This window comes from Coffea arabica, chromosome 2e, assembly GCF_036785885.1.
Source record: "Coffea arabica cultivar ET-39 chromosome 2e, Coffea Arabica ET-39 HiFi, whole genome shotgun sequence".
NCBI classification, from domain to species: Eukaryota; Viridiplantae; Streptophyta; class Magnoliopsida; order Gentianales; family Rubiaceae; genus Coffea; species Coffea arabica.
In genome coordinates, this window is record NC_092313.1 from 3999166 (window position 1) to 4016373 (window position 17208).

The following is a 17208-nucleotide window of genomic DNA, read 5'->3' on the forward strand; positions in this document are numbered from 1 at the left end:
GGCATAACCCTTGAATTTTTTTTACTGTAGGTGGAATTTAAACCTTCACCTACAACCCAAGGAAGGACTTAAGATCCTCCCGTGACCACTTAGCCAAGCTCAGCGGTTGAATGAACAAGTTACTTAGTTCTCCTGAAATATGATTAAAACTGGTTTGTGTCAAAATTACGTCGTCTATAACTTTATAGTTTTCGTAAGCATTTCTAAATGTAAAAATTATGGTGTGCTCCAAATATTTATTTCGGGAATACGGATGAACAAATTACATGAAGAAAAGGGCAAAAAGAATAAGCCATTTGTTTTCCAGAGCTAAGAAGCTTAAGCTGGAACTTGGGTGGGAGGAAGCAACCACTTAGAAGCCTCGATGAATCCAAGAGTCAGAAAGGGTTTAACTTCTGCTTCACTAAGCTTCTTGGTGAATGCAGCCCGGCTATTGTTTGTGTCTGAACCTGGTCCGGTGGAACTGAATTCTCCGAACAATACCGTCCTGCAATACACCATTGCCACCATTAGACAAATATCCAAGAAAACAAAAACAAGAAAAGGAATAACTAATCAGTAACTCTCAGCCAACAATATATATATACACACACACACACGCACAAGAGCTGTCTTGATAAATCTTGAAAATCGTGTTCGCTGGCGTATACATTAAATATGAATAAAACTTACTTCTCAGTCTCCGGATGGAAGTTATTAGACCAGCCTGCTGGGATTACCGCGTCGCTCATATCCGTGTAGGCAAACACGACCTTGCCATAAGGCATCCAAGTTCTGCCCAAGTAAGCAGTGCGACCTGTGCCAGTGACTTTGCAGTGGACAAATGAGTATCCTGTATCTTCAGCATCGGTGTGCCTCGCCTGTGCGGTGATCCATGCCTGTTGGTCGCCTGGGATAACATGCATCTCAACATTCTGCAATATGAATCACATTCAAGATTTCATCCACAGCTTGTTCGCATTCTTCATGAAAATGATCAGAAAAGAAGTAAAAGATGATGAATTGATCTTCTATTGTTACTAATATTTTACCAAGTAGATGGATTTTCCGTTGCCAAAAATGAAATCTACGGTGCCTTCGATGTAGCAATCCTTGAACAAGTGCTTTCCTTTGTCGTCGCAAAGGGTGTCTTGAAAACCAAGGAATTTGCAGTTGTAAAAGGAAGCCTTATCCCCTCCAATTCTCACAGCCAATGCCTGGGCACCCTTCACGTCGCCGTTTGGCCTTGGTGCTAAGTTCTTGAGCAATTCGAAGCAACCCAAGATGTGATCGATCAGAAACAAGACCTTCAAGGAAAAAGAAACAAGAACAATGCGTGCTGGCTATATATATAGTTCGCTTACCGCAAGAATGAGGTTAGCGGCGTTGAAGTAATCAGATTCAACAATCAAGGTGGCACTTTCCACGGTTCCATACTTGGCCGCTGTACCATCAAACACTAGAGTAGGCAAATTGTTTGGATCTCCAATTATTGAGATGAATGGCTTGTTACGTTCAATCTTGATTTTCTCTGTATAGTTTCCGGGGCCAAGTGAAATGATGATGCGGTTGGTATTGTCATTTGGGATGCTATTGATGGCATCGGCTATAGTCTTGAACTCACCGCTTCCGTCGCTCTTGAGCTTGATGATTCTGGGATTGGCTTCTGCAGTGACTAGTGCCGGGTCCAAAGTGTCTTTCCGGGATGCCAAAGGCTGCACATTTTGCTCAAACCAGCTATTCAATTGAGCCTTATCACCGGGGGCAGGTACAGTATCATCTGAAAGAACAACAGGAATGAAGAGAAGGGTTGAAAAAAGGATTGCTTTGTTCAGGGCCATGTTACCCATGTCGGTTTGTTTTTTACTTGCTAATTATGCTTTCTTGGAAGCCAGCAATTGGCGAAGGTAAATGGAGGAAACCAGGTTGTTCTTATAGACTGCGACGTGAAACCAGAGACACAGATGAACATGCGCCAGAGAGAAGTCATCGGGAAAGATTGTGGTTGTGTTTTTTGTGGCTTAGAATCAGTTTTTGTAATGGCAAGATGGCGCCTTTTATGAATCTGGAAAAATGCCAACTGTATTTTTTTTAGAAAAAAATTAATTTAGTTTCCCTTATTTTTCCACGTATACTAATTCTTGCGGTGAGGGGTCATCCAGCTGCTTTTCGCAGTGCTTTAGGTAGTTTGCCAGTAACAGTATCTTTCTCATTATCCGAGAAAGTCTTAATGCTATGTGTTTGCATTACATATCCTCAGTGACAGGTTGTCGAAGCCTGTGCAATAATAAAGTTAAACCTATTTATCAGTTAAAATGACCAAAACCCAATTCCAAGTACTGGAGCAGGGACTCTAGGTGTGCAATGGGTTACTTGATTCACCCTGTTCCCGAAGAGTGTGCTTGATCCGATATACCCGAATGGAATGACTATTCCTTTTCACAAATGATTAGGAATTTGTAGACAGGGCAAGTAGGGTCGTATCCACAGAGACTGGGTATATTTGTTTCTTAAGAAATCCAAAGTAACACAGGGGGTGATTTTGTAGGAACGACGATAATTAAATAAATTCAAATGAGAAAATAAAAATAAACTGTCGCGCCCCATTTTTTGATAAAATGAATAAATGATTTAAAAAATGTATTTTTCGAGGCAATTTGTGATTGGAAAATGAATTGTGATTTAAAAGAAAAATGGGTCTAAATGGGGGTTTGAGAATGCGACGATTTGACCCAAAATTATAGTTTAAAAAGGGTTATTAAAACTAAATACGGAGTCGCCACTTGGTAATGAGTTAAGGTGTACCAAGTCACCTACAAAATGTATTTTTAAAAAAATAGGAAAAAGTAGTGAGAAACCCTTTTTAAACGACTCCTAGTCTACGTAAACCAAAGAAAAAGGTTCGGGAGTCACATTTGACAAAGGGGAAGACAAGGATAAAATCCAAGGCAAAAGCCACACTCGTCTATATCCCATATTTAAGGGGACTCTCAAGCAAATGAACCCCTATAAACTAGCATGAAATGCAAAAACCTAAATTGAGAGGGAAGGGATTAGAGGGGCATGCAAAATGATAAAACTAAGAAAAATGCATGACATGTAATGAACATGCAAACATGTACTAACGAGGGGAAATCCCTAAGGGTCTAGCGTTGGACTAGCCCATTCTATGAATTCCGACTAGCGTTGGACTAGTGGAAACGTACATTCATCCATCACATTCGTTCATGGCCATGGAAAGCGAGTAGACATGCCAAACACTCGTAAACACATAGCACATAACACTTAGCATGCTCGACTAGATGCAAGGCCCTAATAAAGTAAATTAACACGTAGCACGTAAGCATGCAAGACAAATGAGACAATTAAAGCCCTAACTATTACATTTGCTAGCTAGGCACATGTCTTCGATAGATCTTCATTGAATGCTCCTCCAAGACTTATCTATTACATTAGGGAAACCCTACTACAATCTAAAAGGGGGAAAAGGAATAAAATGATTAAATCCCTAACTATTACAAGCCAAGAGGTGTACACATACCCCATTAAAAGAATACTTGAATAAAAGTAAAAGTAAACGAAATAAATGCAAGGAATTAAGGAAAAAGAAGGAAAAGCGAAATAGACATGCATATTCACATAACACGTAGGAGCACGTAGGGTCAAATGAAGTGCAAATGAGGGATAGAGTGTACCTCCCTTGAATTGACGCCCTAATGAAGTGAAATTACTAATTTACCCTCCAAAATAATAAACGGGTCAAGGTACCACTTAAATTATCAAATGATCACATGAAACAACCATTAAACACAAAAATGAAAATTAATCACGAAACGAAAATCAAGTATGGAATAGATCATGCACGTGCAAGCAAAACTCGATCTCAAATAAAAAAAAGTCCCAAGAATCTGAAGTGGAGTGCTAAAATGGATGGTCTAAGGTGGAATTCCTCACAGTCAAAATGCAAAAATCATGAAAAAAAGAAATGGCAAATTATTTATCAAAGTTAAAAAACAATATTATCTAAGCAAAAACTTAAATCAAACGAAACCAAGACCATAAATGCCTCCAAGTTATTAAGCTTTCATGATTTTATCCTAGAAATCTATTAAGATTGTTCACAATTTATGTAAAAAAAAAATATCAAGGTAAAATCACATAAAAGGGATCCAATTGCAAACGTTAATCAGTCATGTGAGCCCAATTAGAACATTTAAGAACTTTAAAGGTTCAAGAGTGATGAAAAGGTCAAGTCATGGTTCAGATTGCAAATACTTTAGGACTCAATTGCAAGAAATTAAAGCATAATTGGGTCACAGTGCAACAAAGGGGAACTTAGGGGGTCAAAGTGCAATTTTTGAAGTTAGCTTCATGCAAAAACCATGCAACCACGTAGAAGGCCTTCTGCAATTCTGGTTTCCTTTCCTATATGATATGCTGTATTTCATTATTAACCAAATGCATCACCAAACAAACATCAACAACCACAAAACATCACTCCTAATCATCAACCAATTCGAGTGACAGTTTCATTACAAGACCAAAACAGAAAATCTGGATCGGTGGCTACCAGAGATACAAGAAATATCAACCAAAGAAAGGAATAAAGTGCCGCAATTTTCCAGTTGCAGCTTTGCCGCCATTTTCCTTGATGCTTTGGATCAAAACATGCAACTTCATCAATCATTTTGCACAAGATTTAACTAGAAAATTGGATGAATAAAAACCAGGTTCTTGTGACCTGTTACATGAATCAAAGACATGAAAGCTAATGCAACTTCATGCTATCCACAAAGAAAAACAGATTTCTTCAACACTTTGCCCTTAAGATTTCAGCAGCCAAAACAAATTTCAAACGCAGCTTGCTCTGAAAACACAATTTTTGATCAAAATAATGTCGTGAAACTAAGCAACAAGGCCCATAACTAAAATGCAATCCTACAAGTTCCGGCAATGCTACATACAAAGAAAATTCAGAATTTTCTTGTTTTCTGCTGCACTTTTCATTCGACAACTTTTGCAGCTCCAAGAAACTTTTGGCTAGCAAGATTCAATTCCAGCTCAAGTATGTTTAGACACAAACACTCAAAACCAATCCAAGCCTCATAACAACCATTTTATCATTCAAACCAACCAAAACATAGAAGAAAAATCATGCAAAGGCTGGAGAATTCTAGGCAAAAGGTTCGGCAGTTCATACATTCTTAGCAGAAACCTCCTTTTCTTTCGCTGGTTTCTTAAGCTGCAAATTTCTGGGTTTCATGTCAAACAGAGGGAACCAAGCTCCAAGCAAGCATCAAACTCTATTCTAGCAATCAAAACGCAGGAATTCGACATCCAAACATGAATAAGAACCCAGAATTCGCAAAAGCAATCTGGAAAATTCTTTTCTTCTTCACTCGGCTACACTGGAAAAATTCCAGCAGCTTTGGTCAATCATTTATCCGGGTTTTCCTCGGCCAAATCACTGAGTTATGTACTCAAAGGTAACATGCATAGCTACTAAATGAAGTTATTATCAATTCTAGTCCAAAACGGGGTCAGACACCAGCAACATTGATCCCAAAATTCCAGAATTAATTCAACTATTCGCAGATGACATGCATGCAGCAGATTTTTGTTTCACTCAAATTTCTGGTTTACACACAGCCAATTAATCTCATGCAGGGCTTAATCATCCAGTATTTAGTTAGCTAAACACACAACCAAGTGAGGATCAAGCATTTTCCAGTAAATTCATACTAAAATATCCATACAACTCCCAAAACAATTCCATCGGCAAACTGGAAAATTGATTAAGCAGTCCAGCAACTTCTAGTAGAAATTTCCAGCCATGCAATCGAAATCTTGGCCATAAGGTTCACATGCAACACCAAATAAAAGGCTATTTAGCAAATTGGGTCCATAACTAAGTTCGAATGCCATCAAAAATCACCATCTTACTATGAATTCATCCAATTTCTCTCTCGGTTGTCATACATGTAAACAGATTTTATATTCCCTCAATTTTCTTGCTTAAACATGTTGATTAACTTCATGCAAAGCTCAATCATCCAGCTGCTAATTAGCTAAACATACAACTGAGCTCAGATCATCACAAGTTAGCAATTTAAGGCTGAAATTTCCAGCTCAAGCTCTCGGACAGACCCAATTCCTTCAAAATCAGATTTTCTTGTAACTTAGTTCATCATCTAACCACACAACCCTCTCATGCATGCCTCTGATCAGCTTTATCAACCCATATTCAACTAGTTTAAGTCCAGAAATTTACCTCAGCTTAAGACTTAGCTCACACGACAAACAGCTGCAAAATTTTCCTCCTCTCGGCTCTGCTCACGCACGCAGGGTTGGTTGGTCTGAGTTCAGTGGTTGCAGTTGTAGTGATTGTGGTTGAATTGAGCACGGCTGGTTGAGGTGAAGAATAAAATGGCAGCTCTCGGATGATGGAGAAAGTGATGAAGCTCACGCAATTGTCTCCTGCTCTCACCCTCCCTCGGACAGTTCAAGTACCGAAGCTCGCACGGCTCTCTCTCTGATTTCTCTCGTCGATGATACCAAGGCAGAAAGTGAAGTGAAACGGAATGATGTTGTGGAGTGTTGGGGTTGCTGAAATGGAAAGCTCAGCTCGGATGAGGGAGGTGAAATGTATATATTGAGGTGTTGTGAGTGGAGCTGGTCGGCACTCCGGCAGAAATGGAGATGTTTTTTTTTTTTTTTTTTTTGAAATTAATTAAATAAAACTGATAATAAAAATAGATAACGAACAACAAAAACAACAAAGCACAATTTTCCATTTTTCATCAATTTCCTCTTTTCTCTTTTTTTTTTTTTACAAATTTTACATTAAAACTTAAAACTAAAACTAAAACTAAAACGTGAACAAAATTAAAATGACAAATAATTAGCAAATAAAAGACAAATAAAAAGGTAACAACTAAAATGCAGACAATCTAAAACAAAATCATGAATTAGATGCAACATACAAATTATTTAAAAATTTGGTGTCTACAGTTTGCCCCTCTTTGTTTGAGTTTTGAAAAAACTTGAGACAAAGAAGTAGACACCAGATACTTACCTGTGTTATTCGGCTGCAAAATGATTTGAACGGACAGGAATTTTAAAAACGGGACTGACCCGAACAAGGAATTTAAAACGGGACTGACCCGAACAGGAATTTAAAACGGAATTTAAAACGGGACTGGCCCGAACAGGAATTTAAAACGGGACTGACCCGAATAAGGATTTAAAACGGGACTGACCCGAACAGGAATTTAAAACGGGACTGACCCGAATAAGGATTTAAAACGGGACTGGCCCGAACAGGAATTTAAAACGGAATTTAAAACGGGACTGGCCCGAACAGGAATTTAAAACAGGACTGGCCCGAACAGAAATTTAAAACGGGACTGGCCCGAACAGGAATTTAAAACGGGACTGACCCGAACAGGAATTTAAAACGGGACTGACCCGAATAAGGATTTAAAACGGGACTGGCCCGAACAGGAATTTAAAACGGGACTGACCCGAACAGGAATTTAAAACGGAATTTCACTGGGGAAGTTTAAACAATGAATTAAGTTTTTTTTTTTTTTTTTTTTTTTTTTTGAATAGTTCAACTTTTGTACCAAGAGGGAAATTTGGATTTCTGTGACTGAAACGATAGCTGATGCTGTTTCTTATGATCGAGTCTTGCAAATAACATCGATCCTTGTTTACTGGGAAGCTTTGTCTGACATCGGTTTAGGTGCCAAAAAGAGAGTGGCTGCTTTTGTTTGTAAATGCAACATTCCTGCAAGAAAAGAAGAAATAATGGGCTTGCCACCATTATTTGATCCGGTTTGCCTTGAGAGTCGTGTAAACATGAGTCTTATGATGCTTTTATTTCGGCTCGGCGGCGTCTGCCTTAAACCTTTCAATTTCTGAGACTGATAAAATGCAGATTTACCACGTCACCCAATCCAGGTGGTAGCTTTGTTGTATGTTACTCCCTGTAACTGATGATTGAATCCCCTATCTTTGCACAAACCTCAGGGTTTATCATTCATTTGAATTTAATGGTGAAAGAATGATGCATGAAAATTAGTCATATAAAAATCAATGTATATGCAAGATGATTTCCTATGTTAGGCAAAGATGAGCATGCAAAAGAATGTAGACAATCATAAGCATTCATACACAAATAATTTGAGAATAACCAAGAGGTTTATAAAGATACATTTTGCAAAAGAATATTTGTAAAGAACAAATACAAATTTAACCAACGAATATCATATTCAAAACTTTGGATATTTTCTCTTCGGAATCCGATATTGGCAGAAGTATCACAAATATGAGGAAAACCCCAAATGAACCAGGTCACCGGCTGTTCCTTCTTGAGCTTGTCTGTTGAGAAAACCTATCTTGGCGCCCTTTCGGGTTTTCACCAAGGTTGCCCCCACCCTTTTTGGTGTTTTTTTTTCTTTTTTTTTTTTTTCGAGGCGCCCTTTCGGGTTTTCACCTAGAGAACCATGAAATATCTCGACCATTATCGACTCAGAAATATGAATTGAAGATTTCTGGCATCAGTAGAATGCATTTCCCTTGTGAGATTAGGCGAAAGCATTATAGACATCACCTGCCAGTTGATTAACAAATTTCCTAATAGAAATGCAGCAAGTGACGAAAATCAGGACTTTGGGCTTTTGTAATGAGGTCCGGTGGGATGTTTTTCAAGAAAGGTTGAGGCTTGAAAGCAGATTTGATACGGGGGGTGAAATAACTTGAGATTGCACCCTTTTGAGAACAACTCCGAAACTGAGGAAAATTTGCCCCAGTTTGATCAAATTTTCTCTCTTTGCATTTTTCATTGTATTTTCCTCACTTTTTGCATTTTTCTTTGAAAACTAAATTTGCCCCAGTGTAGGGTTTTTTTTTTTTTTCGAAACAAATTTGCCCCAGTGTGGGGTTTGCAATTCTCAAGGGTTATCAAACGAAATTTGTCAATTCTGATGGCTCAAAGGGGACAAGTAGAGATAAAATGTTTTTTTAGTGTAAAAGAAGATGGCCTGACTTGCATTTCGCCATTTGCATGAATTTCTAAAGAAAATTTGCATGATCAAATGAAAAACTTTTTGCACATATCTGAGTTGATGGGTTGAGGGAAAACCCGTCCATCCATTTCCGCCAAAATAAGAGCTCCGCCAGGTAATACCTTTTGGATAATGAACGGCCCTTGCCAATTTGGAGCGAACTTGCCTTTAGCTTCATCTTGCATTGACAAAATTCGCTTCAGTACCTTATCACCTTCTTCAAATGCCCGCCGATGGACTTTTTTGTTGTAAGCTCGGGCCACACGTTTTTGATAGCATTGCACATGACAGATAGCATTGAATCGCTTCTCATCTATCAAAGTCAATTGCTCATGGCGCTGCTTGATCCAATCGGCCTCCTCCAATTTAACTTCCATAAGGATTCGTAGCGACGGAATTTCAACCTCAGCTGGTAATACAGCTTCCATCCCATACATAAGTGAATATGGCGTTGCCCCAGTCGATGTCCGAATAGAAGTCCGGTATGCCATCAATGCATAAGGCAACTTTTCATGCCAATCGCGATGCTTTTCTGTCATTTTGCGGATAATTTTCTTCAGATTCTTATTTGCGGCTTCTACAGCTCCATTCATCTGGGGCCTATAAATGGCGGAGTTACGGTGTCTGATCTTGAACTGCTCGCATAATCCATCCACCATGTCATTGTTCAGATTCTTGGCATTGTCTGTAATAAGCGTTTCGGGCACTCCAAAGCGACAGATGATGTGATCTCTCAAGAAATTGGCAACTACCTTCTTCGTCACATGTTTAAACGACTCCGCTTCAATCCATTTGGTAAAGTACTCAATTGCCACCAATATAAATCGATGTCCATTTGAAGCGGGTGGATCGATTGTACCAATCACGTCCATACCCCACATTGAACAGGGCCACGGGGCGATCATACTATGCAACTCAGTGGGTGGAGTGTGTATTACATCACCGTGCATTTGACATTTTATACATCTCCGGACAAAGTCTATACAATCATGCTCCATAGTAAGCCAGAAATATTCGGTTCTCATGATTTTCTTCGCTAGCAAATGGCCATTCATGTGAGGTCCACAGACGCCACTATGCACTTCTTTCATCATATACTGAGCTTCATCTTCATCGATGCACCTTAAAAGGTTCAAATCTGAGGTTCTTTTATACAAAACTTCTCCACTCAAGAAGAATTTTGAAACCATTCTACGCAGAAAGCTCTTGTCCTTGGTACTAGCATGCAGAGGGTAAGACCCAGTTTTAAGAAATTCCTTAATATCATTATACCAAGGAATATTGTCCGAGGACTTGTCTACAACCCAACAGTGGGCAGGCTTGTCTTGAAATTGAATCTGGATCGGTTCGATCTTCAACTCATCTGGATACTGGATCATAGAAGCCAAGGTGGCCAAAGCGTCAGCAAATGCGTTTCGGGCTCGCGGGAGATGTCTGAACTCCAAGTTTTGAAATTGTTTGGCCAGAGTGAGCAGACTACAATGGTAGGGCAGAATTTTTGAATCTTTGGTTATCCACTGCTTCAAGGTTTGGTGCACGAGCAAATCTGAGTCACTAAAAGCTATCAACTCTTTGATTTCCATTTCTAAAGCCATTTTGAGACAAAAAATGCAAGCTTCATACTCAGTCATGTTGTTTGTGCAAGCAAATTGCAATTTGGCAGCGGCAGGATAGTGCTTCCCTTCGGGTGAAACCAGAACGGCTCCAATTCCAGCTCCGAGGGAATTCGAAGCTCCATCGAAGAAAAGCCTCCATTCAGGGCTTTGTTCACTTATATCATCTGTAGCGCCTACGAATAAAACTTTCTCATCAGGGAAATACGTATGAAGTGGCTGATAATCATCATCCCTTGGATTTTCCGCCAAATGATCCGCTATAGCTTGCCCCTTGACCGCCTTTTATGAAGTGAAAACAATATCAAACTCTGAGAGAATTATCTGCCATTTGGCCAGGCGTCCGGTTAACATCGGTTTCTCCAAAAGATACTTCAAAGGATCAGATCGGGAAATAAGATAAATGGTATGGCTCAACAGGTAGTGTCTCAATTTTTGGGATGCCCAGGCCAATGCACAACAGCTTTTCTCAATGAATGAATAATTAGCCTCATACTACGTGAACTTCTTGCTTAGATAGTAAATGGCTTGTTCTTTCCTTCCAAAGTCATCGTGCTGACCTAGAACACACCCTACTGCTCCATCGAGTACAGACAAGTACATGATCAATGGTCGGCCCGGTTTGGGTGGCACCAGGACCGGAGGCTGCAGCAAATAATCTTTAATCTTGTCGAAAGCCTGTTGACACTCCTCATTCCAGTACAACGGCACATTCTTTCTTAATAATTTGAACAACGACTCACATGTGGCCGTTAATTGGGCAATGAACCTCCCAATAAAGTTGATCTTTCCTAAGAAGCTTTTCACGTCTTTCTGAGTCTTTGGCACTGGCATATCTCGAATCGCCTTGATTTTTGCTGGATCTATCTCTATGCCTCTCTTGCTCACGATGAAACCCAACAATTTACCAGCTGGTGCCCCAAAGGCGCATTTCGCAGGATTTAACTTCAAATTGTATTTTCGCAGCCTTTCAAATAGCTTCCTCAAATCATCCAAGTGGTCCTCCGTCCTTTTAGACTTGATTATGATGTCATCCACGTAGACCTCCATCTCCCGGTGGATCATATCATGAAATAAGGTTGTCATGGTCCTCTGATACGTTGCTCCTGCATTCTTTAAACCGAAAGGCATGACTCGGTAGCAAAAGGTACCCCAAGGGGTAATGAAAGCAGTTTTCTCCCTATCCTCTTCTGCCATCAAAATTTGGTGGTAGCCAGCAAAACAATCGCAAAAGGATTCAATCTCATGTCCGGCAGTATTGTCTAAGAGAATGTGAATGTTTGGTAGAGGGAAATCATCTTTAGGACTGGCTTTATTAAGGTCTCTATAATCAACGCAAACTCGCACCTCTCCATTCTTTTTTGGAACAGGGACTGGATTCGAAAGCCAAATTGGGTAATGGGAAACAATGATAATGTTGGTTTTGAGTTGTTTTTCAATTTGCTCTTTTATTTTGAGACTCATATCTGGTTTGAATTTTCTGGGTTTTTGCTTTACGGGTGGAAAAGAAGGGTCTGTGGGTAACCTATGCACTACCACATCAGTTGAAATGCCAGTCATATCATCATAGGACCACGCAAATACATCCTGGAACATGGTCAAGAATTCAAGCATCTCATTTTTCTGTCTTTCACTCAAATGAATACTAATTTGCACCTCCTTAACTTCATCCTCAGTGCCAATGTTAACCTTTTCTGTTTCTTCCAGGTTCGGTTTTGGTTTTTCCTCATATTGTTCAAGGTCCTTTGCAAAAGAATCGAATACCTCCTCATTATCACTCTCGCTTTGGAGTTCGGATTCACAGACCTCCAAGTCATGAGTGATATAGAGATGGCCGTTATTGAATTCCAGAATTGTGATATCCAAAGGGTCAAATAATTTTATTTTTGGCCTTCTGAAAGAATTAACGAATGTGGGATAATAAGCAGATAAGTATACAACAAACAAATGAACAAGCAATATAAATATAAACAAGCGAATAAACAACACAACATGACAAGAAAAACTTGTGCACTTTCTATAAAGCCTTTGATTGAAAGCAAATGGAAATGAAAACTTAACAATATTTACATGTGCAAATGTTAGTCAAAAGTAAAATTGTTTTCATTGGCTATTTACAGATGCAAAAGTATTTTCATGAATTCACATGAATGATAAACCCCTTTCAGTTTACCGAAACTCCTTCCGAACGGGCAGAAACTCGGCTGTCCAATTGGGAATTGACCCTTCGGGGATGTCAGGAAATTCAGCTTTGTCTGGAAAACTATCTTCAAATGTTGCCCCAACGAACAATTGGGCCAAACTAGCTTCAATTTCATCAACTGGGTTAATTTCCGACATGATCACCTCGGCTGGTCGTGGGAAAGTATAATGCAGTGGTGGAATGTCAAGAGCCCCTTGCCTTCCTTCTTTCTCCGCTTTCTTGCGTTCCTTCATCTCTCTGATGTCCTTGGCAGTCGGTCGGAAACCCAAACCAAATGAATCCTTTTTCTCCACAATCTCCACTGGCTTCAGAATTCCTTGCAAATCTCGTCCCAGCCCTTTGTCAAATTCATAGCCTCCACGGATCATTTCTTTGGCCATCATGACACTGGCCTTTGGTAAAGCTCGCTCCTCGTTTGTGATCCAACTTACAGAGACGATGTCAGCCGTGCTATGAGGAGTCATGGTGACATTGCGGCTTCCATCCTCTTTTGACCCAGAATCGGTGATTACAAGGCAATCCTCTTCGGCAAATATAGTTATCAGCTTGTCATTTACTACAAACTTCAGCAACTGATGTAATGAAGAAGGCACAGCCCCAGACTTATGAATCCACGGCCTTCCAAGTAGAACATTGTAAACACTAAGAAAGTGCATGACTTGGCAGGTTATTTGAAACTGGGCGGGCCCCATTTCAACTACTAAATCAATTTCTCCTATTGGCTCTCTTTGCGCTCCATCAAAACCTCGGACTATGGTCCCTGAAGGCCTCAGCTTGACGTCTTGCAATCCTAGCTTTTCCAAGGTGCTCCAGGGACAGATATTAAGAGCGGATCCATTGTCAATCAATACCTTCGGCAGCATTTTTCCGTTGCACCTCACAACTATGTACAGGGCCTTGTTATGTCCAATGCCTTCCGCCGGCAATTCCTCGTCAGAGAAAGTGATTTGTTTGGTGAATAATACGTTCCCAACCACATGTGAGAAATTATCAACTGAAATGTCCTTAGGGATTTGAGCTTTGGTCAACACCTCGATCAGCGCGTCTCTATGCCTATCTGAAGAAAAGAGTAAATCTAACATGGATATCTGGGCAGGCGACTTGCTCAGCTTTTCAACTACATTGTACTCACTTCTCTGAAGTCTCTTAAGGAAATCCAAGGCTTCTCTCTCGGTGATTGTTGGTTTAACGGGCGGCTCGGAGTTATTTGCTGGAATCGGAATGGCAGTTTCAAACGGACTGGCAGTCTTCCCCGATCTGGTAACCACTGACACTTCCTTCTTTGCAATTGACTTCTCCCCAATCTGTATGACAGGTTCATCGTAATTCCATGGCACTTGCTGCAGACTTAAAACAGGTTCTTGCTTCGGGAATTCGATGAATACTGGCTCTAAAGCCTCACTCTCAGTTGGTGTGAGATCCAAGATAAAAGGCTTTTTATCTTCTTCGGATGGCAACTCTATGACAAATGGCTGGTCTGTGATCCCAAACACCTCAGCTTCCCTAGCCATCTCTTTGACTTGTTCCACGTACTCCGTGTCATCCAGAATGACCCCAATGGTATTAACGTGTTCCGGCAAGGGGTTCCTATTTACATTCGGCCCTTGTGCCTCCCTCTTTCTAATTACAATTTCTCCAGATTCAATCATATCTTGAACTTTATGCTTAAGAGCCTTGCAGTCCAAAGTGGAATGTCCGGGTGCCCCCGAGTGATAAGCACAGACAGCTTGCGGGTTATACCAAGCGGGCATACCATATGGATAGGTAGGAGGGGGTACCATACCAATTTTCCCGGCGGCCTTTAACTGGTCATACAGTTGGTCTAAAGGCCTGCCTAAATTGGTAAATGTACGGCTAGGGGGTCGGTTGTAAGGTTCAGGAGGTTGAGTATGGTTGTAAACAGGTCTATTTGGGGGAGGAAATCTTGGGTTATATGGAGGGCGAGGTCGATTTTGGGGTGGACTTGGTTGAGTGATTTGAAAAGGGGCTACAGGTGAGTTAAGATAGCTCGGGCGAGGTCGAGGGTGGTGGATATTGGTAGTATATACATGGTGCGGGTCTGAGTAGTAAGGGTAATGTGGTTGGTAGGTTGGATTGTGTTGGTATCGGGGTCGGGGTGAAGGGTTTTGGTTCCAGATAAAGGCTGCATCCCCCTCCTTCTTTTTGAACTGTGGTTTTTTCACATTGCTTCCTTGCCCTTGTAAAGCATCCAACTGGGATTTGAGAGCAGAGACATTAACAATCTTCCCAGCTCTTACGAAGTCATCAAACTCCTCAAGTTTATTTACAATTGCAGCAAACGAACATCCGGTCATACGGAAAATCTCTTCAAAGTACGGCGGATCATGTGCTTTTATGAAAGTACGTATGATTTCGTCCTCGGTCATTGGTGGCTCGACTTTTGCAGCTACTTTTCTCCACCTCTTGGCATAAGTCTTGTGATCCTCGGAGGGTTTTCTTTTCGTCCCTTCCAACGTAGTTCGTGTCGGAGCCAACTCGCAGTTATACTCGTACTGCCTGATGAAAGCATTGGACAGATCAACCCAGGTCTTCACCTCCTCCGGCTTTAAATTCGAATACCAATCAAGGGCGTCGCCTTCTAGACTTTCCGGGAATAACCTTAACGGCAAGTTCTCGTCATCCACTGGTCTACCCAACTTGTTGGCAAACAAACGCAAGTGTGTCTTCAGGTTGCCCGTACAATCATATTTGTTGAACTTCGGGGTCTTGAATCCCACTGGCAGCTGTACATTTGGAAACAGGCACAAATCATCGTAGTCTAGCACCCCTTGCTTGCTTAAACCTTGGCTTTTCCGGATGAACTCATCGAAACGGTCCAACCGCTTAAGTAACTTTAGATCAATTGGGACAGATGACTCCCCCACTTCCGGCTTGGTTTGAACAATGTTCTCCGGCACAAAAGGCTCTGCAGTAGTCTGATAAAAAATGTGTGGATCTGGAGGCATGCTTGGACCACCTTGACCACCCTGAGGATGAAATCCCTGTCCATAGAGAGGATAGAACGGAGGATTTTGAGTATAAGCATATTGCGGGTTGACAATTCCCTCAAACGTGGTTTGAATTGGAGGAATAACAAATGGTAACGTGGTTTGAATTGGCGGAATAACAAATGGTTCGGATTGTGGTTGTGTGGCAGGCACAGGTTCAGGTTGCACTCCGCTACTAACGAGCTCGTCGATCAACTTCTTTTGAGCGGCCATTTCAGATGCCATTTCCCCAAATTTTGTAAACAATTCAGTCAACTGAACCCCGGGACTTGTGACTTCCGGCTGGATAGTTGCAGCGGTCTTGTCAGACGATTCCGGTTGAGTACTCATGTCTACACGATTCCTTTGGGCTTTACTTCGGGATCGCGTGATAATGGGGCTTCGACGAGAAGCTATGTTTAAATATTACCTGAAAACATGAAATGGCTCGCTTTTAGATTTACCCCTGGCTTAGCTTTTTTAACAAAAATAAAACAAAGAGAAAGAAAAAGACAAGAGTTAGTAGATATTCCAAAAATTCGGATGCATGTCCTATCGGGGGGCCCTTTTGTGCCAAGGGTAGGCCTAGCATGATGCAACACCTTCGAAATGGGACCCGTACCACAAACCTGTTTTTGACAATAATACCAAATGAGTTCAAAAGGAAAATCGCTTTCATTGATAAACTTGCCAATATTTACATCATGTCACGAAGACGACTCCGTACAAGATTGCCAAAACTTCTAAGCCTATCTAATACAGAGTCCTTTGTTTCTCTAGCATATGGAATTCTAACGCGTTCAGCTTGATCATATAATTCTCCGCACTTCCTTTTCAGCTCCTGACGCTTTTCTCGTTCATTTTCATACAATTGCTTGTTTTGCTCCGCCATCCCTTTGTATGCTTCGGCAGACTTACTTAACTGCAGAATTTCCCTATCCTTTGCTTCGACAATGGCTTTCAACCTTTTCACCTCCTCAGATGGCTCATCTTGAATTTCTTGCGCAGCGGATCCTCTTACCCAGTCTTCGTATTGCGGAGTGGTCAATCCCCCCTGCTTAAGCTCCGGGATGTATCTAAAGCTCTCGTCATCAGATAGCGTCACCCAGGCCTCAATAACCCGATCTTTCATAAGGAGTTGGCTTGGGCACGTTTCTCCATTGAAAATGATGGTAAACTCACTCACATCAAATGCAGGCGGCACTTCTTGGGTACGTCCTAACTGTCTAAGAAACCTCTTTGGTACGTATGCGGTGACTCCTTGGGTGCCCAGTAAGAGAACAAACTCGGATGTTTGGGTGCGAAGAACGGGTTTCATACAATTGGTCCAATCCAATACCCATCTAATACTTTGATCA

The 17208-nt window shown here is 40.9% G+C and overlaps 1 protein-coding gene across 1 annotated transcript; it reads right to left on the minus strand.

The window, feature by feature from the left end:
- Positions 1–208: 208 nt before the first annotated feature.
- Positions 209–1967, minus strand: LOC113721067 (pectinesterase 1-like). Its single transcript, XM_027245523.2, has 4 exons — positions 1344–1967; positions 1032–1238; positions 673–914; positions 209–487 (listed from the first exon to the last, which is right to left on the minus strand). The coding sequence occupies exons 1-4, from the start codon at positions 1827–1829 to the stop codon at positions 319–321; spliced, it is 1104 nt and encodes a 367-aa protein (XP_027101324.2). The 5' UTR covers positions 1830–1967; the 3' UTR covers positions 209–318.
- Positions 1968–17208: the final 15241 nt, after the last annotated feature.

Bases quoted from the DNA above. Each gene is read 5' to 3' on its own strand.
- LOC113721067 (XM_027245523.2), bottom strand. From the start codon at position 1,829: ATGGGTAACATGGCCCTGAACAAAGCAATCCTTTTTTCAACCCTTCTC. The intron at 1,239-1,343 runs GTAAGCGAACTA...GAATTGCTCAAG, and splicing joins CCGCTAACCTCATTCTTGCG to AACTTAGCACCAAGGCCAAA. The intron at 915-1,031 runs GTAAAATATTAG...TTCATATTGCAG, and splicing joins ACGGAAAATCCATCTACTTG to AATGTTGAGATGCATGTTAT.